The sequence below is a fragment of the Anomaloglossus baeobatrachus genome, chromosome 10 (genome assembly GCF_048569485.1).
Source record: "Anomaloglossus baeobatrachus isolate aAnoBae1 chromosome 10, aAnoBae1.hap1, whole genome shotgun sequence".
NCBI classification, from domain to species: domain Eukaryota; kingdom Metazoa; phylum Chordata; class Amphibia; order Anura; family Aromobatidae; genus Anomaloglossus; species Anomaloglossus baeobatrachus.
Genome location: NC_134362.1, coordinates 205,265,570 through 205,288,491, shown reverse-complemented (window position 1 = coordinate 205,288,491; position 22,922 = coordinate 205,265,570). Strand labels below are relative to the sequence as shown.

The 22,922-nt window shown below is 54.6% G+C and overlaps 1 protein-coding gene across 1 annotated transcript in view; it reads left to right on the top strand.

The window, feature by feature from the left end:
* Positions 1 to 22,922, top strand: part of ITFG1 (integrin alpha FG-GAP repeat containing 1) — a 154,821-nt gene that overhangs the window by 123,262 nt on the left and 8,637 nt on the right. Inside the window, exon 15 of the mRNA XM_075326183.1 lies at positions 22,216 to 22,340. Coding sequence (XP_075182298.1) covers positions 22,216 to 22,340 — 125 coding nt within the window. The remainder of the gene's footprint in view (positions 1 to 22,215; positions 22,341 to 22,922) is intronic.

The following is a 22,922-nucleotide window of genomic DNA, read 5'->3' as shown; positions in this document are numbered from 1 at the left end:
TATCTGTGCGGTGAGTGATATCACGGTGTGGCGCCATTATATCAGTGCGGTGAGTGATATCACGGTGTGGCGCCATTATATCAGTGCGGTGAGTGATATCACGGTGTGGCGCCATTATATCAGTGCGGTGAGTGATATCACGCTGCGGCTCCATTATATCTGTGCGGTGAGTGATATCACGGTGTGGCTCCATTATATCAGTGCGGTGAGTGATATCACGGTGTGGAGCCATTATATCAGTGCGGTGAGTGATATCACGCTGCGGCTCCATTATATCAGTGCTGGGAGTGATATCACGGTGTGGAGCCATTATATCAGTGCAGGGAGTGATATCACGCTGCGGCTCCATTATATCAGTGCGGTGAGTGATATCACGCTGCGGCTCCATTATATCAGTGCGGTGAGTGATATCACGCTGCGGCTCCATTATATCAGTGCGGTGAGTGATATCACGGTGTGGCGCCATTATATCAGTGCGGTGAGTGATATCACGGTGTGGAGCCATTATATCAGTGCGGCGAGTGATATCACGGTGTGGCGCCATTATATCTGTGCGGTGAGTGATATCACGGTGTGGCGCCATTATATCAGTGCAGGGAGTGATATCACGGTGTGGCGCCATTATATCAGTGCGGTGAGTGATATCACGGTGTGGAGCCATTATATTAGTGCGGCGAGTGATATCACGGTGTGGCGCCATTATATCTGTGCGGTGAGTGATATCACGGTGTGGCGCCATTATATCAGTGCGGTGAGTGATATCACGGTGTGGCGCCATTATATCAGTGCGGTGAGTGATATCACGGTGTGGCGCCATTATATCAGTGCAGTGAGTGATATCACGGTGTGGCGCCATTATATCAGTGCGGTGAGTGATATCACGGTGTGGAGCCACTATATCAGTGCGGTGAGTGATATCACGGTGTGGCGCCATTATATCAGTGCGGTGAGTGATATCACGGTGTGGCGCCATTATATCAGTGCGGTGAGTGATATCACGGTGTGGCGCCATTATATCAGTGCGGCGAGTGATATCACGGTGTGGCGCCATTATATCTGTGCGGTGAGTGATATCACGGTGTGGCGCCATTATATCTGTGCGGTGAGTGATATCACGGTGTGGCGCCATTATATCTGTGCGGTGAGTGATATCACGGTGTGGCGCCATTATATCTGTGCGGTGAGTGATATCACGCTGCGGCTCCATTATATCTGTGCGGTGAGTGATATCACGGTGTGGAGCCATTATATCTGTGCGGTGAGTGATATCACGGTGTGGCGCCATTATATCTGTGCGGTGAGTGATATCACGCTGCGGCTCCATTATATCTGTGCGGTGAGTGATATCACGGTGTGGCGCCATTATATCTGTGCGGTGAGTGATATCACGGTGTGGCGCCATTATATCTGTGCGGTGAGTGATATCACGGTGTGGCGCCATTATATCTGTGCGGTGAGTGATATCACGCTGCGGCTCCATTATATCTGTGCGGTGAGTGATATCACGGTGTGGAGCCATTATATCTGTGCGGTGAGTGATATCACGGTGTGGCGCCATTATATCTGTGCGGTGAGTGATATCACGCTGCGGCTCCATTATATCTGTGCGGTGAGTGATATCACGCTGCGGCTCCATTATATCTGTGCGGTGAGTGATATCACGGTGTGGCGCCATTATATCTGTGCGGTGAGTGATATCACGGTGTGGCGCCATTATATCTGTGCGGTGAGTGATATCACGGTGTGGCGCCATTATATCTGTGCGGTGAGTGATATCACGGTGTGGCGCCATTATATCTGTGCGGTGAGTGATATCACGGTGTGGAGCCATTATATCTGTGCGGTGAGTGATATCACGGTGTGGCGCCATTATATCTGTGCGGTGAGTGATATCACGGTGTGGCGCCATTATATCTGTGCGGTGAGTGATATCACGGTGTGGCGCCATTATATCTGTGCGGTGAGTGATATCACGGTGTGGCGCCATTATATCAGTGCGGTGAGTGATATCACGGTGTGGCGCCATTATATCAGTGCGGTGAGTGATATCACGGTGTGGCGCCATTATATCAGTGCGGTGAGTGATATCACGCTGCGGCTCCATTATATCTGTGCGGTGAGTGATATCACGGTGTGGCGCCATTATATCTGTGCGGTGAGTGATATCACGGTGTGGCGCCATTATATCTGTGCAGTGAGTGATATCACGGTGTGGCGCCATTATATCTGTGCGGTGAGTGATATCACGGTGTGGAGCCATTATATCTGTGCGGTGAGTGATATCACGGTGTGGCGCCATTATATCTGTGCGGTGAGTGATATCACGGTGTGGCTCCATTATATCTGTGCGGTGAGTGATATCACGGTGTGGCGCCATTATATCTGTGCGGTGAGTGATATCACGGTGTGGCGCCATTATATCAGTGCGGTGAGTGATATCACGGTGTGGCGCCATTATATCTGTGCGGTGAGTGATATCACGGTGTGGCGCCATTATATCTGTGCGGTGAGTGATATCACGGTGTGGCGCCATTATATCAGTGCAGTGAGTGATATCATGGTGTGGAGCCATTATATCAGTGCAGTGAGTGATATCACGGTGTGGTGCCATTATATCAGTGCGGTGAGTGATATCACGGTGTGGAGCCATTATATCAGTGCAGTGAGTGATATCATGGTGTGGAGCCATTATATCAGTGCAGTGAGTGATATCACGGTGTGGAGCCATTATATCAGTGCGGTGAGTGATATCACGGTGTGGCGCCATTATATCAGTGCAGTGAGTGATATCACGGTGTGGAGCCATTATATCAGTGCAGTGAGTGATATCACGGTGTGGAGCCATTATATCAGTGCGGTGAGTGATATCACGGTGTGGAGTCATTATATCAGTGCGGTGAGTCATATCACGGTGTGGCTCCATTATATCAGTGTGGTGAGTGATATCACGGTGTGGAGCCATTATATCAGTGCGGTGAGTGATATCACGGTGTGGCTCCATTATATCAGTGCAGTGAGTGATATCACGGTGTGGAGCCATTATATCAGTGCAGTGAGTGATATCACGGTGTGGCGCCATTATATCAGTGCGGTGAGTGATATCACGGTGTGGCTCCATTATATCAGTGCAGTGAGTGATATCACGGTGTGGAGCCATTATATCAGTGCGGTGAGTGATATCACGGTGTGGCTCCATTATATCAGTGCAGTGAGTGATATCACGGTGTGGAGCCATTATATCAGTGCAGTGAGTGATATCACGGTGTGGCGCCATTATATCAGTGCGGTGAGTGATATCACGGTTTGGAGCCATTATATCAGTGCAGTGAGTGATATCACGGTGTGGAGCCATTATATCAGTGCGGTGAGTCATATCACGGTGTGGCTCCATTATATCAGTGTGGTGAGTGATATCACGGTGTGGAGCCATTATATCAGTGCAGTGAGTGATATCACGGTGTGGCGCCATTATATCTGTGCGGTGAGTGATATCACGGTGTGGCGCCATTATATCTGTGCGGTGAGTGATATCACGGTGTGGCGCCATTATATCTGTGCGGTGAGTGATATCACGGTGTGGCGCCATTATATCAGTGCGGTGAGTGATATCACGGTGTGGCGCCATTATATCAGTGCAGTGAGTGATATCACGGTGTGGAGCCATTATATCAGTGCAGTGAGTGATATCACGGTGTGGCGCCATTATATCTGTGCGGTGAGTGATATCACGGTGTGGAGCCATTATATCAGTGCGGTGAGTGATATCACGCTGCGGCTCCATTATATCTGTGCGGTGAGTGATATCACGGTGTGGCTCCATTATATCAGTGCGGTGAGTGATATCACGGTGTGGCTCCATTATATCAGTGCGGTGAGTGATATCACGGTGTGGCGCCATTATATCAGTGCAGTGAGTGATATCACGGTGTGGTGCCATTATATCTGTGCGGTGAGTGATATCACAGTGTGGAGCCATTATATCAGTGCAGGGAGTGATATCACGGTGTGGAGCCATTATATCTGTGCGGTGAGTGATATCACGGTGTGGAGCCATTATATCTGTGCGGTGAGTGATATCACGGTGTGGCGCCATTATATCTGTGCGGTGAGTGATATCACGGTGTGGCGCCATTATATCTGTGCGGTGAGTGATATCACGGTGTGGAGCCATTATATCTGTGCGGTGAGTGATATCACGGTGTGGCGCCATTATATCTGTGCGGTGAGTGATATCACGGTGTGGAGCCATTATATCAGTGCAGGGAGTGATATCACGGTGTGGCGCCATTATATCAGTGCGGTGAGTGATATCACGGTGTGGAGCCATTATATTAGTGCGGCGAGTGATATCACGGTGTGGCGCCATTATATCTGTGCGGTGAGTGATATCACGGTGTGGAGCCATTATATCAGTGCAGTGAGTGATATCACGGTGTGGCGCCATTATATCTGTGCGGTGAGTGATATCACGGTGTGGAGCCATTATATCAGTGCGGTGAGTGATATCACGCTGCGGCTCCATTATATCTGTGCGGTGAGTGATATCACGGTGTGGCTCCATTATATCAGTGCGGTGAGTGATATCACGGTGTGGCTCCATTATATCAGTGCGGTGAGTGATATCACGGTGTGGCGCCATTATATCAGTGCAGTGAGTGATATCACGGTGTGGTGCCATTATATCTGTGCCGGTGAGTGATATCACAGTGTGGAGCCATTATATCAGTGCAGGGAGTGATATCACGGTGTGGAGCCATTATATCTGTGCGGTGAGTGATATCACGGTGTGGAGCCATTATATCTGTGCGGTGAGTGATATCACGGTGTGGCGCCATTATATCTGTGCGGTGAGTGATATCACGGTGTGGCGCCATTATATCTGTGCGGTGAGTGATATCACGGTGTGGAGCCATTATATCTGTGCGGTGAGTGATATCACGGTGTGGCGCCATTATATCTGTGCGGTGAGTGATATCACGGTGTGGAGCCATTATATCAGTGCAGTGAGTGATATCACGGTGTGGCGCCATTATATCTGTGCGGTGAGTGATATCACGGTGTGGAGCCATTATATCTGTGCGGTGAGTGATATCACGGTGTGGAGCCATTATATCTGTGCGGTGAGTGATATCACGGTGTGGAGCCATTATATCTGTGCGGTGAGTGATATCACGGTGTGGCGCCATTATATCTGTGCGGTGAGTGATATCACGCTGCGGCTCCATTATATCTGTGCGGTGAGTGATATCACGGTGTGGAGCCATTATATCTGTGCGGTGAGTGATATCACGGTGTGGAGCCATTATATCTGTGCGGTGAGTGATATCACGGTGTGGAGCCATTATATCTGTGCGGTGAGTGATATCACGGTGTGGCGCCATTATATCTGTGCGGTGAGTGATATCACGCTGCGGCTCCAGTGTTTTCTAATGACCGGGGCGCGGTTATCAGTGATTTCTTCCGCTTAGCTCCTCGCTGAGGCGGCGATTGATGAAATGTCTTCTGTATGAAGAAGTGATTGTCTGTAATCCTCGGGCCCCGATCCCCGACAGCCAGGAATAATGCCGCCCCTCCCCCCATATTCCGGAGTGCGTTATACCGCCACGTGAAAAGCCATTGATTTATTGGAAGCATCTTCAGAAATTATAGGGGACGAGATGGACGGATGATGAAGAGGCGGCCATCGGATCAGTGTCACTCATGTGGAGGGAGCAGGGAGGGCGGTGTACAACGCACGCACCGATGTAAGGCCGGAGGGAGGAGTGTGAACGCCCACGGGACAGTGAGGGCCGGTACCCCAAAACGGGGGCTAGATTGAGTGTAAAGACATGAGAGTAGTGTTCATGCCGAATAGTGCCGTATAGTGCCCAGATAATCGTGCTAGATAGTGCACATATAATAGTGCTAGACAGTGCACATATAATAGTGCCAGATAGTGTCCCGATAATAGTGCTAGATAGTGCACATATAATAGTGCCAGATAGGACCCAGATATTAGTGCTAGATAGTGCACATATAATAGTGCCATAAAGGGCCCAGATAATAGTGCTAGATAGTGCACATATAATAGTGCCAGATAGGGCCCAGATATTAGTGCTAGATAGTGCACATATAATAGTGCCATAAAGGGCCCAGATAATAGTGCTAGATAGGGCACATATAATAGTGCCATATAGTGTCCAGTTAATAGTGGTACATAGTGCAAATATAATAGTGCCAGATAGTGCCCAGATAATAGTGCCAAATAGTGCACATATAATAGTTCCATAAAGGGCCCAGATAATAGTGCTATATAGTGCACATATGATAGTGCCCAGATAATAGTGCCATATAGGGCCCAGATAATAGTGCTAGATTGTGTCCAGATAGTAGTGCCAGATAGTGTCCAGATAACAGTGCTAGATAGTGCACATATAATAGTGCCAGATAGTGCACATATAATAGTGCTGTATAGTACCTGGAAAAATATTACCCAGATAATAGTGCTAGATAGTGCTTATATAATAGTGCCATATCATGCTTATATAATAGTGCCCAGATAATAGGGATATATAATAATGCCATTTACTACCCAGAAAAATAGTGTGCACATATAATAGTGCCAGATAGTGTCCTGATAATAGTGCTAGATAGTGCACATATAATAGTGCCAGATAGGACCCAGATAATAATGCTAGATAGTGCACATATAATAGTGCCATAAAGGGCCCAGATAATAGTGCTAGATAGTGCACATATAATAGTGCCATATAGTGTCCAGATAATAGTGCTAGATAGTGCACTTATAATAGTGCCATATAGTGCCCAGTTAATAGTGGTACATAGTGCAAATATAATAGTGCGAGATAGTGCCCAGATAATAGTGCCAAATAGTGCACATATAATAGTGCCATAAAGGGCCCAGTTAATAGTGCTAGATAGTGCACATATAATAGTGCTAGATAGTGCACAGATAATAGTGCCAGACACTGTCCAGATAATAGTGCTAGATTGTGTCCAGATAATAGTGCCAGATAGTGCACATATAATAGTGCTGTATAGTACCTGGAAAAATATTACCCAGATAATAGTGCTAGATAGTGCTTATATAATAGTGCCATATCATGCTTCTATAATAGTGCCCAGATAATAGGGATATATAATAATGCCATTTACTACCCAGAAAAATAGTGTCATATTGTGCTTTTATAATACTGCCATATAGTGCCCAAATCATAGGGCTTACGTAATAGTGCCATTTACTTCCCAGAAAATAGTACCAAATAGTGCTTATATACTAACCAGATAATAGTGCCATATAGTGCTTTCATAATAATGCCATATCATACCCATATAATAGCGCCTTGATAATATTGCCCATATAATGCTGCAATATAGTGCACATATAGTGCCCATATAATAGTCATATAGTACACTTGTAATAGCGCCATATAGGGCTTGCATAATTATGCCACATTGCATCCAAATAATAGCGCCCATATAATAGTGCCATATAGTGCACATATAATAGCCCCATACAATGCACATATAATAGTGGCCATGTATTATTGGCATATAGAGTCATATAGTACCTAGAAGAGTGCCATATAGTGCACATATAATAGTGCCCATGTAATACTGCCACACAGTCGTTATGTAATAGCGCCATGCAGTGCTATAGTAAAACTCTATATGTCCCCTGATTGTCTCTCCCGTTGGCTTGGGGGGCAGTTTTGGGGGCCCCCGCAGATCAGAGTGCGACCTCTCACCCCAGATCCCCCATAGACTGATGGAGTTAAAGGCCCGGCTTGTATAATTTCCGCTAATCCCTGTCTCCCGCCTTAATCCTCCTGGGCTCTCCAGCCTGTATCTGTGGAGGGAGATGAAGGCGGTGAGATTGACAGGTCGGGCGCGGATGCTGCGCAGCGAGCGGAGACTTCACAGCAGACGCCACTTGTCCCCAGTAGGATGAGCACGACGTGGCGGGGACTCGCCGCCGCTCCAACAAACCCACATTCTGCTCCTATTATTTATTTCAAAAGGGGATTGTGAGGCGCGTTTTGCTTCTTGTCTGGCAGTAAAGGGAAGCCCCGCAGCCACCGCGCTCATTAGCATGGGAAGGCAGCCACACCGTGCAGCTACTGCGGATAAAGTCCTGCTCCAGGCACCGCGGATTAAATAGTAAGCGCTTTACAGCCGCGATTGCTGGCACAGGGTGGAGCCGCCACTGCTGTCCTGACAGACAGGCAGCGTAGCCGAGAAGGCGCCTCAAGGGATGGCGGGCGGCCGGACGGGGACATACAGAGATATACGGGGACATACAGGGATATACGGGGACATACAGAGATATACGGGGACATACAGAGATATACTGAGATATATACAGGGATATACGGGGACATACAGAGATATACGGGGACATACAGAGATATACGGGGACATACAGAGATATACGGGGACATACAGAGATATACGGGGACATACAGGGATATACGGGGACATACAGAGATATACGGGGACATACAGAGATATACGGGGACATACAGAGATATACGGGGACATACAGAGATATACGGGGACATACAGGGATATACGGGGACATACAGAGATATACGGGGACATACAGAGATATACTGAGATATATACAGGGATATACGGGGACATACAGAGATATACGGGGACATACAGAGATATACGGGGACATACGGAGATATACGGGGACATACAGAGATATACGGGGACATACAGAGATATACGGGGACATACAGAGATATACGGGGACATACAGAGATATACGGGGACATACAGGGATATACGGGGATATACGGAGATATACAGAGATATACGGGGACATACAGAGATATACGAGGACATACGGAGATATACGGGGACATACAGAGATATACGGGGACATACGGAGATATACGGGGACATACAGAGATATACGGGGACATACAGAGATATACGGGGACATACAGAGATATACGGGGACATACAGAGATATACGGGGACATACAGGGATATACGGGGATATACGGAGATATACAGAGATATACGGGGACATACAGAGATATACGAGGACATACGGAGATATACGGGGACATACAGAGATATACGGGGACATACGGAGATATACGGGGACATACAGAGATATACGGGGACATACAGAGATATACGGGGATATACGGGGACATACAGGGATATACGGGGACATACAGAGATATACGGGGACATACGGAGATATACGGGGACATACAGAGATATACGGGGACATACGGAGATATACGGGGACATACAGAGATATACGGGGACATACAGAGATATACGGGGATATACAGGGATATACGGGGACATACAGAGATATACGGGGACATACAGGGATATACGGGGACATACAGAGATATACGGGGACATACAGAGATATACGGGGACATACAGGGATATACGGGGACATACAGAGATATACGGGGACATACGGAGATATACGGGGACATACAGAGATATACGGGGACATACAGGGATATACGGGGACATACAGAGATATACGGGGACATACAGGGATATACGGGGACATACGGAGATATACGGGGATATACGGAGATATACGGGGACATACAGAGATATACGGGGACATACAGGGATATACGGGGACATACAGAGATATATACAGGGATATACGGGGACATACAGAGATATACGGGGACATACAGGGATATACGGGGACATACAGGGATATACGGGGACATACAGGGATATACGGGGACATACAGGGATATACGGGGACATACAGGGATATACGGGGACATACAGAGATATACGGGGACATACAGAGATATACGGGGACATACAGAGATATACGGGGACATACAGAGATATACGGGGACATACGGAGATATACGGGGACATACAGAGATATACGGGGACATACAGGGATATACGGGGACATACAGAGATATACGGGGACATACAGAGATATACGGGGACATACAGAGATATACGGGGACATACAGAGATATACGGGGACATACAGAGATATACGGGGACATACAGAGATATACGGTGACATACAGAGATATACGGGGACATACAGAGATATACGGGGACATACAGGGATATACGGGGACATACAGAGATATACGGGGACATACAGAGATATACGGGGACATACAGAGATATACGGGGACATACAGGGATATACGGGGACATACAGGGATATACGGGGACATACAGAGATATACGGGGACATACAGAGATATACGGGGACATACAGAGATATACGGGGACATACAGGGATATACGGGGACATACAGAGATATACGGGGACATACAGAGATATACGGGGACATACAGAGATATACGGGGACATACAGAGATATACGGGGACATACAGAGATATACGGGGACATACAGGGATATACGGGGACATACAGGGATATACGGGGACATACAGAGATATACGGGGACATACAGGGATATAGGGGGACATACAGGGATATATGGGGACAAACGGAGATATACGGGGACATATGGGAATATATAAGGATATACTAAGACATATTGGGATATATGGGGACATACAGAGATATACTGGGACACATGAGGATATACGGGGGCATATAGGGATATTTAAGAATATACTAAGACATATATGGATAGATATATGCGGACATACGGAGATATACTGGGACATATAGGGATATATGGGGACATATGGGGATTTACAGCAATATGCAGGGGTATATGGGGACGTGCTATATGGGGATATATAGGGCTATACTGGGACATATAGGGACATACAGGGTTTTATGGGGATATACAGGGACATACACTGATATGCGGGAACATGTGGGGACATGTAGAAATAAATGGGGATATAGAGGGACATACAAGGATATGCTGGGCTTGTACACCAGTGTCTGGGACATATAGGTACATATGTGGATATACAGGGACACTCAGAAATATATGGGGACATAGAGGGATTTATGGGAACATATGGGGACATATAGCGATAAATAGGGATATACTTAGATATATGGCGACATAAGGGGATATAGAGGGACATACAAGGATATGCTGGGCTTGTACACCAGTGTCTGGGACAAATGGGATATACAGGGACATATAGGCACATAGTGGGACCTACATGACAGGAGTTGAACCTTTTCTCCAATCACACCTAAAGCTGCTCCCAAAATCCTCCCGGTGGCTCCTTTTATCACGGTACCCGGGTGCTGAGTATCTAGGAAGATTAAGGCCATACAGGATTCAATGGGTGAGAGGAGAGCGCGGAGGAGTGGGGTGACTGTGAGGAGAGCGCGGAGGAGTGGGGTGATGGTGAGAGGAGAGCGCGGAGGAGTGGGGTGATGGTGAGAGGAGAGCGCGGAGGAGTGGGGTGATGGTGAGAGGAGAGCGCGGAGGAGTGGGGTGATGGTGAGAGGACCGCGGAGGAGTGGGGTGATGGTGAGAGGAGAGCGCGGAGGAGTGGGGTGATGGTGAGAGGAGAGCGCGGAGGAGTGGGGTGATGGTGAGAGGAGAGCGCGGAGGAGTGGGGTGATGGTGAGAGGAGACCGCGGAGGAGTGGGGTGATGGTGAGAGGAGAGCGCGGAGGAGTGGGGTGATGGTGAGAGGAGAGCGCGGAGGAGTGGGGTGATGGTGAGAGGAGAGCGCGGAGAAGTGGGGTGACGAGAGGAGAGCACGGAGGAGTGGGGTGACTGTGAGAGGAGAGCACGGAGGAGTGGGACGATAGCGAGAGGAGAGCGCGGAGGAGTGGGGTGATGGTGAGAGGAGAGCGCGGAGGAGAGGGGTGATGGTGAGAGGAGAGCGCGGAGGAGTGGGGTGACTGTGAGGAGAGCACGAAGGAGTGGGGTGACGGTGAGAGGAGAGCGCGGAGGAGTGGGGTGACTGTGAGGAGTGCGCGGAGTAGTGGGGTGATTGCTAGAGAAGAGCACGGAGGAGTGGAGTGATGGTGAGAGGAGAGCGCGGAGGAGTGGGGTGACTGTGAGGAGTGCGCGGAGTAGTGGGGTGATTGCTAGAGAAGAGCACGGAGGAGTGGGGTGATGGTGAGAGGAGAGCGCGGAGGAGTGGGGTGATGGTGAGAGGAGAGCGCGGAGGAGTGGGGTGATGGTGAGAGGAGACCGCGGAGGAGTGGGGTGATGGTGAGAGGAGAGCGCGGAGGAGTGGGGTGATGGTGAGAGGAGAGCGCGGAGGAGTGGGGTGATGGTGAGAGGAGAGCGCGGAGGAGTGGGGTGATGGTGAGAGGAGACCGCGGAGGAGTGGGGTGACGAGAGGAGAGCACGGAGGAGTGGGGTGACTGTGAGAGGAGAGCACGGAGGAGTGGGACGATAGCGAGAGGAGAGCGCGGAGGAGTGGGGTGATGGTGAGAAGAGAGCGCGGAGGAGAGGGGTGATGGTGAGAGGAGAGCGCGGAGGAGTGGGGTGATGGTGAGAGGAGAGCGCGGAGGAGTGGGGTGATGGTGAGAGGAGAGCGCGGAGGAGTGGGGTGACTGTGAGGAGTGCGCGGAGTAGTGGGGTGATTGCTAGAGAAGAGCACGGAGGAGTGGGGTGATGGTGAGAGGAGAGCGCGGAGGAGTGGGGTGATGGTGAGAGGAGAGCGCGGAGGAGTGGGGTGATGGTGAGAGGAGACCGCGGAGGAGTGGGGTGATGGTGAGAGGAGAGCGCGGAGGAGTGGGGTGATGGTGAGAGGAGAGCGCGGAGGAGTGGGGTGATGGTGAGAGGAGAGCGCGGAGAAGTGGGGTGACGAGAGGAGAGCACGGAGGAGTGGGGTGACTGTGAGAGGAGAGCACGGAGGAGTGGGACGATAGCGAGAGGAGAGCGCGGAGGAGTGGGGTGATGGTGAGAGGAGAGCGCGGAGGAGAGGGGTGATGGTGAGAGGAGAGCGCGGAGGAGTGGGGTGACTGTGAGGAGAGCACGAAGGAGTGGGGTGACGGTGAGAGGAGAGCGCGGAGGAGTGGGGTGACTGTGAGGAGTGCGCGGAGTAGTGGGGTGATTGCTAGAGAAGAGCACGGAGGAGTGGAGTGATGGTGAGAGGAGAGCGCGGAGGAGTGGGGTGACTGTGAGGAGTGCGCGGAGTAGTGGGGTGATTGCTAGAGAAGAGCACGGAGGAGTGGGGTGATGGTGAGAGGAGAGCGCGGAGGAGTGGGGTGATGGTGAGAGGAGAGCGCGGAGGAGTGGGGTGATGGTGAGAGGAGAGCGCGGAGGAGTGGGGTGATGGTGAGAGGAGAGCGCGGAGGAGTGGGGTGATGGTGAGAGGAGAGCGCGGAGGAGTGGGGTGATGGTGAGAGGAGACCGCGGAGGAGTGGGGTGATGGTGAGAGGAGAGCGCGGAGGAGTGGGGTGATGGTGAGAGGAGAGCGCGGAGGAGTGGGGTGATGGTGAGAGGAGAGCGCGGAGGAGTGGGGTGATGGTGAGAGGAGACCGCGGAGGAGTGGGGTGACGAGAGGAGAGCACGGAGGAGTGGGGTGACTGTGAGAGGAGAGCACGGAGGAGTGGGACGATAGCGAGAGGAGAGCGCGGAGGAGTGGGGTGATGGTGAGAGGAGAGCGCGGAGGAGAGGGGTGATGGTGAGAGGAGAGCGCGGAGGAGTGGGGTGATGGTGAGAGGAGAGCGCGGAGGAGTGGGGTGATGGTGAGAGGAGAGCGCGGAGGAGTGGGGTGATGGTGAGAGGAGAGCGCGGAGGAGTGGGGTGACTGTGAGGAGTGCGCGGAGTAGTGGGGTGATTGCTAGAGAAGAGCACGGAGGAGTGGGGTGATGGTGAGAGGAGAGCGCGGAGGAGTGGGGTGATGGTGAGAGGAGAGCGCGGAGGAGTGGGGTGATGGTGAGAGGAGACCGCGGAGGAGTGGGGTGATGGTGAGAGGAGAGCGCGGAGGAGTGGGGTGATGGTGAGAGGAGAGCGCGGAGGAGTGGGGTGATGGTGAGAGGAGAGCGCGGAGAAGTGGGGTGATGGTGAGAGGAGAGCGCGGAGGAGTGGGGTGACTGTGAGAGGAGAGCACGGAGGAGTGGGACGATAGCGAGAGGAGAGCGCGGAGGAGTGGGGTGATGGTGAGAGGAGAGCGCGGAGGAGAGGGGTGATGGTGAGAGGAGAGCGCGGAGGAGTGGGGTGACTGTGAGGAGAGCACGAAGGAGTGGGGTGACGGTGAGAGGAGAGCGCGGAGGAGTGGGGTGACTGTGAGGAGTGCGCGGAGTAGTGGGGTGATTGCTAGAGAAGAGCACGGAGGAGTGGAGTGATGGTGAGAGGAGAGCGCGGAGGAGTGGGGTGACTGTGAGGAGTGCGCGGAGTAGTGGGGTGATTGCTAGAGAAGAGCACGGAGGAGTGGGGTGATGGTGAGAGGAGAGCGCGGAGGAGTGGGGTGACTGTGAGGAGAGCACGGAGGAGTGGGGTGACTGTGAGGAGAGCACGGAGGAGTGGGGTGACGGTGAGAGGAGAGCGCAAAGGAGTGGGGTGACTGTGAGGAGAGCGCGGAGGAGTGGGGTGATGGTGAGAGGAGAGCGCGGAGGAGTGGGGTGACTGTGAGGAGAGCGCGGAGGAGTGGGGTGATGGTGAGAGGAGAGCGCGGAGGAGTGGGGTGACGGTGAGAGGAGAGCGCGGAGGAGTGGGGTGATGGTGAGAGGAGAGCGCGGAGGAGTGGGGTGACTGTGAGGAGAGCGCGGAGGAGTGGGGTGACTGTGAGGAGAGCACGGAGGAGTGGGGTGACGGTGAGAGGAGAGCGCAAAGGAGTGGGGTGACTGTGAGGAGAGCACGGAGGAGTGGGGTGATGGTGAGAGGAGAGCGCGGAGAAGTGGGGTGACGAGAGGAGAGCACGGAGGAGTGGGGTGACTGTGAGAGGAGAGCACGGAGGAGTGGGACGATAGCGAGAGGAGAGCGCGGAGGAGTGGGGTGATGGTGAGAGGAGAGCGCGGAGGAGTGGGGTGACGGTGAGCGGAGAGCGCGGAGGAGAGGGGTGACGGTGAGAGAAGAGCGCGGAGGAGTGGGGTGACGAGAGGAGAGCACGGAGGAGTGGGGTGACGGTGAGAGAAGAGCGCGTAGGAGTGGGGTGACGGTGAGAGAAGAGCGCAGAGGAGTGGGGTGACGATGAGAGGAGAGCACGGAGGAGTGGGGTGATGGTGAGAGAAGAGCACGGAGGAGTGGGGTGACGATGAGAGGAGAGCACGGAGGAGTGGGGTGACGGTGAGAGGAGAGCGCGGAGGAGTGGGGTGACGGTGAGAGGAGAGCGCGGAGGAGTGGGGTGACGGTGAGAGGAGAGTGCGGAGGAGTGGGGTGATGGTGAGAGGAGAGCACGGAGGAGTGGGGTGATGGTGACAGAAGAGCGCGGAGGAGTGGGGTGATGGTGAGAGGAGAGCACAGAGGAGTGCGGTCACTGTAAGAGGAGAGCGCGGAGGAGTGGGGTGACTGCTAAAGGAGAGCACGAAGGAGTGGAGTGACGGCGAAAGGAGAGCACGGAGGAGTGGAGTGACTGTGAGAGGAGAGCACGGAGGAGTGGGGTGATGGTGAGAGGAGAGCGCGGAGGAGTGGGGTGATAGCGAGAGGAGAGCGCGGAGGAGTGGGGTGACTGTGAGAGGAGAGCACGGAGGAGTGGGGTGATGGTGACAGAAGAGCGCGGAGGAGTGGGGTGATGGTGAGAGGAGAGCACAGAGGAGTGCGGTCACTGTAAGAGGAGAGCGCGGAGGAGTGGGGTGACTGCTAAAGGAGAGCACGGAGGAGTGGAGTGACGGCGAAAGGAGAGCACGGAGGAGTGGAGTGACTGTGAGAGGAGAGCATGGAGGAGTGGAGTGACAGCGAGAGGAGAGCACGGAGGAGTGGGGTGATAGCGAGAGGAGAGCGCGGAGGAGTGGGGTGACTGTGAGAGGAGAATGCGGAGGAGTGGGGTGACGGCAAGAGGAGAGCACGGAGGAGTGGGGTGATGGCGAGATGAGAGCGCAGAGGAGTGGGGTGATGGCGAGAGGAGAGCGCAGAGGAGTGGGGTGACTGTGAGGAGTGCGCGGAGTAGTGGGGTGATTGCTAGAGAAGAGCACGGAGGAGTGGGGTGATGGCGAGAGGAGAGCGCAGAGGAGTGGGGTGACGGTGAGAGGAGAGCGCAGAGGAGTGGGGTGACGGTGAGAGGAGAGCGCAGAGGAGTGGGGTGACTGCTAGAGAAGAGCGCGGAGGAGTTTGGTGACAGTCAAAGGAGAGCGCGGAGTAGTGGGGTGATGGTGAGAGGAGAGCACGGAGGAGTGGGGTCACTGTGAGAGAAGAGCGCGGAGGAGTTTGGTGACGGTCAAAGGAGAGCGCGGAGGAGTGGGGTCACTGTGAGAGGAGAGCGCGGAGGAGTGGGGTGACTGTGAGAGGAGAACGCGGAGGAGTGGGGTGATGGTGAGAGGAGAGCGCAGAGGAGTGGGGTGATGGTGAGAGGAGAGCACGGAGGAGTGGGGTGACTGTGAGGAGAGCACGGAGGAGTGGGGTGACGGTGAGAGGAGAGAGCGGAGGAGTGGAGTGACTTTGAGAGGAGAGCACGGAGGATTCAGGTGACGGTGAGAGAAGAGCGCGGAGGAGTGGGGTGATGGTGAGAGGAGAGCGCGGAGAAGTGGGGTGACGGCGAGAGGAGAGCGCAGAGGAATGGAGTGACGGCGAAAGGAGAGCACGGAGGAGTGGAGTGACAGCGACAGGAGAGCACGGAGGAGTGGGGTGACTGTGATAGGAGAGCGCGGAGGAGTGGGGTGACGGTGAGAGGAGAGCGCGGAGGAGTGGGTTGACGGCGAGAAAAGATCACGGAGAAGTGGGGTGACTACTAGAGAAGAGCGCGGAGGAGTGGGGTGACTGTGAGAGAAGAGCGCGGAGGAGTGGGGTGACTGCTAGAGAAGAGCGCGGAGGAGTGGGGTGATGGTGAGAGGAGAGCGCGGAGAAGTGGGGTGACGGGGAGAGGAGAGCGCGGAGAAGTGGGGTGACTGCTAGGGAAGAGCGCGGAGGAGTGGGGTGACGGCGAAAGGAGAGCACGGAGGAGTGGGGTGATAGTGAGAGGAGAGCGCGGAGGAGTGGGGTGACTGTGAGAGGAGAGCACGGAGGAGTGGGGTGATAGCGAGAGGAGAGCGCGGAGGAGTGGGGTGACGGTGAGAGGAGAGCACGGAGGAGTGGGGTGACTGAGAGGAGAGTGCGGAGGAGTGGGGTGATGGTGAGAGGAGAGCGCGGAAGAGTGGGGTGACTGTGAGAGGAGAGGGCGGAGAAGTGGGGTGACTGTGAGAGGAGAGGGCGGAGTAGTGGGGTGACTGTGAGAGGAGAGGGCGGAGTAGTGGGGTGACTGTGAGAGGAGAGCACGGAGGAGTGGGGTGACGGTGAGAGGAGAGCGCGGAGGAGTGGAGTGATGGCGAGAGGAGAGCGCAGAGGAGTGGGGTGATGGCGAGAGGAGAGCGCAGAGGAGTGGGGTGATGGCGAGAGGAGAGCGCAGAGGAGTGGGGTGATGGCGAGAGGAGAGCGCAGAGGAGTGGGGTGATGGCGAGAGGAGAGCGCAGAGGAGTGGGGTGATGGCGAGAGGAGAGCGCAGAGGAGTGGGGTGACGGTGAGAGGAGAGCATGGAGGAGTGGGGTGACTGCTAGAGAAGAGCGCGGAGGAGTTTGGTGACAGTCAAAGGAGAGCGCGGAGTAGTGGGGTGACGGTGAGAGGAGAGCACGGAGGAGTGGGGTCACTGTGAGAGAAGAGCGCGGAGGAGTTTGGTGACGGTCAAAGGAGAGCGCGGAGGAGTGGGGTCACTGTGAGAGGAGAGCGCGGAGGAGTGGGGTGACTGTGAGAGGAGAACGCGGAGGAGTGGGGTGACTGTGAGGAGAGCACGGAGGAGTGGGGTGACGGTGAGAGGAGAGAGCGGAGGAGTGGAGTGACTTTGAGAGGAGAGCACGGAGGATTGGGGTGACTGTGAGAGAAGAGCGCGGAGGAGTGGGGTGATGGTGAGAGGAGAGCGCGGAGAAGTGGGGTGACGGCGAGAGGAGAGCGCAGAGGAATGGAGTGACGGCGAAAGGAGAGCACGGAGGAGTGGAGTGACAGCGAGAGGAGAGCACGGAGGAGTGGGGTGACTGTGAGAGGAGAGCGTGGAGGAGTTGGGTGATAGCGAGAGGAGAGCGCAGAGGAATGGGGTGACTGTGAGAGGAGAGCGCGGAGGAGTGGGGTGACGGCGAGAGGAGAGAGCGGAGGAATGGGGTGACGGCGAGAGGAGAGCGCGGAAGAGTGGGGTGACTATGAGAGGAGAGCGCGGAGGAATGGGGTGACTGTGAGAGGAGAGCGTGGAGGAGTTGGGTGATAGCGAGAGGAGAGCGCAGAGGAATGGGGTGACTGTGAGAGGAGAGCGTGGAGGAGTGGGGTGATGGTGAGAGGAGAGTGCGGAGGAGTAGGGTGACTGTGAGAGTAGAGCGCGGAGGAGTGGGGTGACTATGAGAGGAGAGCGCGGAGGAGTGGGGTGACGGTGAGAGGAGAGCGCGGAGGAGTGGGGTGACTGAGAGGAGAGTGCGGAGGAGTAGGGTGACTGTGAGAGGAGAGCACGGAGGAGTGGGGTGACGGTGAGAGGAGAGCGCGGAGGAGTGGGGTGACTGCTAGAGGAGAGTGGGGTGACCGTGAGAGGAGAGCATGGAGGAGTGGGGTGACTGTGGGAGGAGAGCGCGGAGGAGTGGGGTGACTGTGGGAGGAGAGCGCGGAGGAGTGGGGTGACTGTGGGAGGAGAGCGCGGAGGAGTGGGGTGACTGCTAGAGGAGAGCGCAGGGGAGTGGGGTGACTGTGAGAGGAGAGCACCATGTACCGATCATCCCACGTTGCGGTACATGGAGCGCTCTTTACCGCTCTCCCCCACGTTGCGGTAAATGGAGTGCTCTTTACCACTCTCCCCCACGTTGCGATACATGGAGCGCTCTTTACTGCTCTCCCCCACGTTGCGGTACATGGAGCGCTCTTTACCGCTCTTCCCCACGTTGCGGTACATGGAGCGCTCTTTATCGCTCTCCCCACGTTGTGGTACATGGAGCGCTCTTTTCCGCTCTACCCCACGTTGCAGTACATGGTACACTCTTTACCGCTCTCCCCCACGTTGCAGTACATGGAGCGCTCTTTTCCGCTCTCCCCCATGTTGCGGTACATGGAGCGCTCTTTCCCGCTCTCCCCCACGTTGCGGTACATAGAGCGCTCTTTTCCACTCTCCCCCACGTTGCAGTACATGGAGCGCTCTTTACCGCTCTCCCCCCATGTTGCGGTACATGGAGCGCTCTTTACAGATGGGGGAATAATCGGGGACGTGCAGTTGAGATTAGAAACTTTCTTCACCCCGAAGAATTAAAGCCAGGTCTCGTCTTGGTGACGGCCGCTGACCTCGCGTTACCAGGGGACATAATAATGATGGTGGATCTGTCCCCGATGTCTCCAGCCTCCTGCGTCTTGTGTGGATGGTGACAGACGTTTCGCCGGAGCTTTCTCCGCAGACGGTGTAGCGGTGTCGGCAGGAGATGACACTAATTATACGGCTGGTGACTTCCATTTTGACTTGTGAGATGCCGCTGGGTGATGTTCCCCGCGCACCGACCTCTCGTGTGAAAGTCCAGATTCCCGGCCCCGCCGGCGATAATAACATGATCACGTAGTGTCTGCAGGATCCACAAACGCCTCCGATATAAAACCTCGGATCGCGGTCGCACATCAAGAACCCAATGATTGAAGCGACTCCTAATTCCCACCTGTTCTCCAGCTCGCGTCAGCGATTTGGCCTCACGGTGCGCTCGTCCCGCTAAACCTTCACCTCCTTCCCGTCACGAAGCGTTCCGGACAAATTAATATCATAAGCAGATGGTTAAACATGGCCGCCTCCTGGCTGCGGGCGCGTAGGGTTAGGACCCGCGCATGGGTAATTTCATCTCTCATCCTGTAAAAGCCTCGTTACCAGAGCGCGTCCTGGACGGCGTCCAGAAATCTGCATCTCCAGCGGGAACGCTCGGCCGCTCCGCCATGTCCCGGAGAACCATAGGAAGCACAGGCTTTTAACGGTTATTAATAGCCCAGCAATTAAAAGCTGCGGAGGAGTCGGGGAATCCATCCATCCCGCTAATGACTCCGGGTAATGGAGCGAGGAGAGAGGACTGCGGAGACGCAACACCGAGGGGGGAGGAGAAGTGGCGATGTCTCCTGCGTAACCCGGCACGTCTGTGAATGCGCCACCTGTAACCAGCGGATTGTGGGGTCCGGGGGCTGTATACACCCCGGGGGCTGGGGAGTGGGTGCCCATCGCAGCTCAAGAGAACTTATGGCCATTTCACCAGTGGGGACCAGATCCCGAGAACCCCAATAACCTTCTTCGGATCAGGGGCCAAAATTCCGTTGCAGAAATGGTGCCACCGGCGTCGCCTCTTCCTCTACGAAGGGCGATCTGTGGCGCCATCCGCAGCATAGCTCAGTCTGTGGTGACCTCGCCGGATCCCCTCATATCGTGCTCTGACGGGAACAGACCCTTGGGGGGGGCGATATATAAGTAGCTGTGTAAAGGTCCCCAACCATCCCGCTTTGTGCCGGAGCACACGTTACAAGGACAGAAATAATTGCTTCTTCCAAGTCCAGACAGAGCCGGGGATGTCAGAGGCCATAGGAGCGAGACGGGGACGTCAGAGGACATGGGGGCGAGCCGGGAGACGTCAGAGGTCATAAGGGCGAGCCGGGAAACGTCAGGGGACATGGGGTGAGCCGGGAGACGTCAGGGGACACGGGGGTGAGCCGGGAGACGTCAGGGGACACGGGGGTGAGCCGGGAAACGTCAGGGGACATGGGGTGAGCCGGGAGACGTCAGGGGACACGGGGGTGAGCCGGGAGACGTCAGGGGACACGGGGGTGAGCCGGGAGACGTCAGAGGTCATAAGGGCGAGCCGGGAAACGTCAGGGGACATGGGGTGAGCCGGGAGACGTCAGAGGTCTTGCGGGCCAGCCAGGAGACATCAGAGGTCATAAGGGCGAGCTGGGAAACATCAGGGGACACGGGGGTGAGCCGGGAGACGTCAGGGGACATGGGGGTGAGCCGGGAAACATCAGGGGACACGGGGGTGAGCCGGGAGACGTCAGGGGACAAGGGGGTGAGCCGGGAAACGTCAGGGGACACGGGGGTGAGCCGGGAGACGTCAGGGGACACGGGGGTGAGCCGGGAGACGTCATGGGACACGGGGGTGAGCCGGGGAGACGTCAGGGGACACGGGGGTGAGCCGGGAGACGTCAGAGGTCTTGCGGGCCAGCCAGGAGACATCAGAGGTCATAAGGGCGAGCCGGGAAACATCAGGGGACACGGGGGTGAGCCGGGAAACGTCAGGGGACACGGGGGTGAGCCGGGAGACGTCAGGGGACACGGGGGTGAGCCGGGAGACGTCAGGGGACACGGGGGTGAGCCGGGAGACGTCAGGGGACACGGGGGTGAGCCGGGAGACGTCAGGGGACACGGGGGTGAGCCGGGAGACGTCAGAGGTCTTGCGGGCCAGCCAGGAGACATCAGAGGTCATAAGGGCGAGCCGGGAAACATCAGGGGACACGGGGGTGAGCCGGGAAACGTCAGGGGACACGGGGGTGAGCCGGGAGACGTCAGGGGACACGGGGGTGAGCCGGGAGACGTCAGGGGACACGGGGGTGAGCCGGGAGACGTCAGGGGACACGGGGGTGAGCCGGGAGACGTCAGGGGACACGGGGGTGAGCCGGGAGACGTCAGGGGACATGGGGGGAGCCGGGAGACGTCAGGGGACACGGGGGTGAGCCGGGAGACGTCAGGGGACACGGGGGGAGCCGGGAGACGTCAGGGGACACGGGGGGAGCCGGGAAACGTGTGATCTCTGGAATCGGCCTCAGTGTTATTACTTTTATGGATGATGATGTGGTGGATGCACTTTCCCTATCTTAAAGGGGAACTCCACTTTTGGCCATTTTTTATCAGCTGAGTAGGAAAACTCCCAATTCTCGGAGGAAGACGTCGTTGACACAAACTTAGAGTTCCCTTTTAATATCACTATAAAAGGGGCTTTCAGCATATTTAGCTGTTGTGGGATGATGGGGGCTGTAGTAGAAGCGGCAGTCACAGGTTACACCCCAGAGCTGTGTCCTCAGTGATATGGGCCCAGCGCCAGATCAGCAGTAATGTCACCGCCACCATATGCACATGCCTATACCGTGTAATACAGAGGTGGTGGGGTGTATATGGCAGCATTGTGCGGGGCCGCGCTGCCGGGGCTGATCCTCTGCCTCTTCCCCACAGTCGGGCAGCTGAGCCAGTCGGCACACATGGCGCTCCAGCTGCCGTACAACGTCCTGGGATTAGGGCGCAGCGCCAACTTCCTGGATCATCTGTACGTGGGAATCCCACGGCCCCCCGGAGAAAAGGTCAGTGCCCCCCCATGATCACAGGTATGTGTGGTGTACTGTGTATATATGTGTATATAATGTATAATTTGTGTACTGCATTTGTACAGATGTGTGCAGTAATATATGAGTGTACTGTATATAGAACACTGTATTGCAGCATTGTTTTGCTGCACTCAGGAACAGTGTACGGGCATCTATATACAGCGAAAGCACATGAGCCGCCATATACAGCGACACTACACAGGCTGCTTTATTCAGCAGCGGTGTACAGGCTGTTGTATACACAAGTGGCGTATAGGCTGTCATATAGGGCAGCAGTATACAGGCTGTTGTATACAGCGGCAGCATACAGGCTGTCATATCCAGCACCTGTATCCCGCATATGCCTCTTGTAGGGCAGTGGACGGGATCGGCTCCATGTTGGTTTCTGTAAATCTCCTCGTCGTCATCATTTGTCAGGACTCGCAGTCGCTCATGAATCATCTGAACGGTCAGAATCCTGTTAATGTACAGATTTATAAATGACTTGATTTTCTTGTGAGCGGCGGATTATTAACAAGAGGCGCCTGTGTCCCAGTGCGTCCCGGTGTGTCCGTGCGT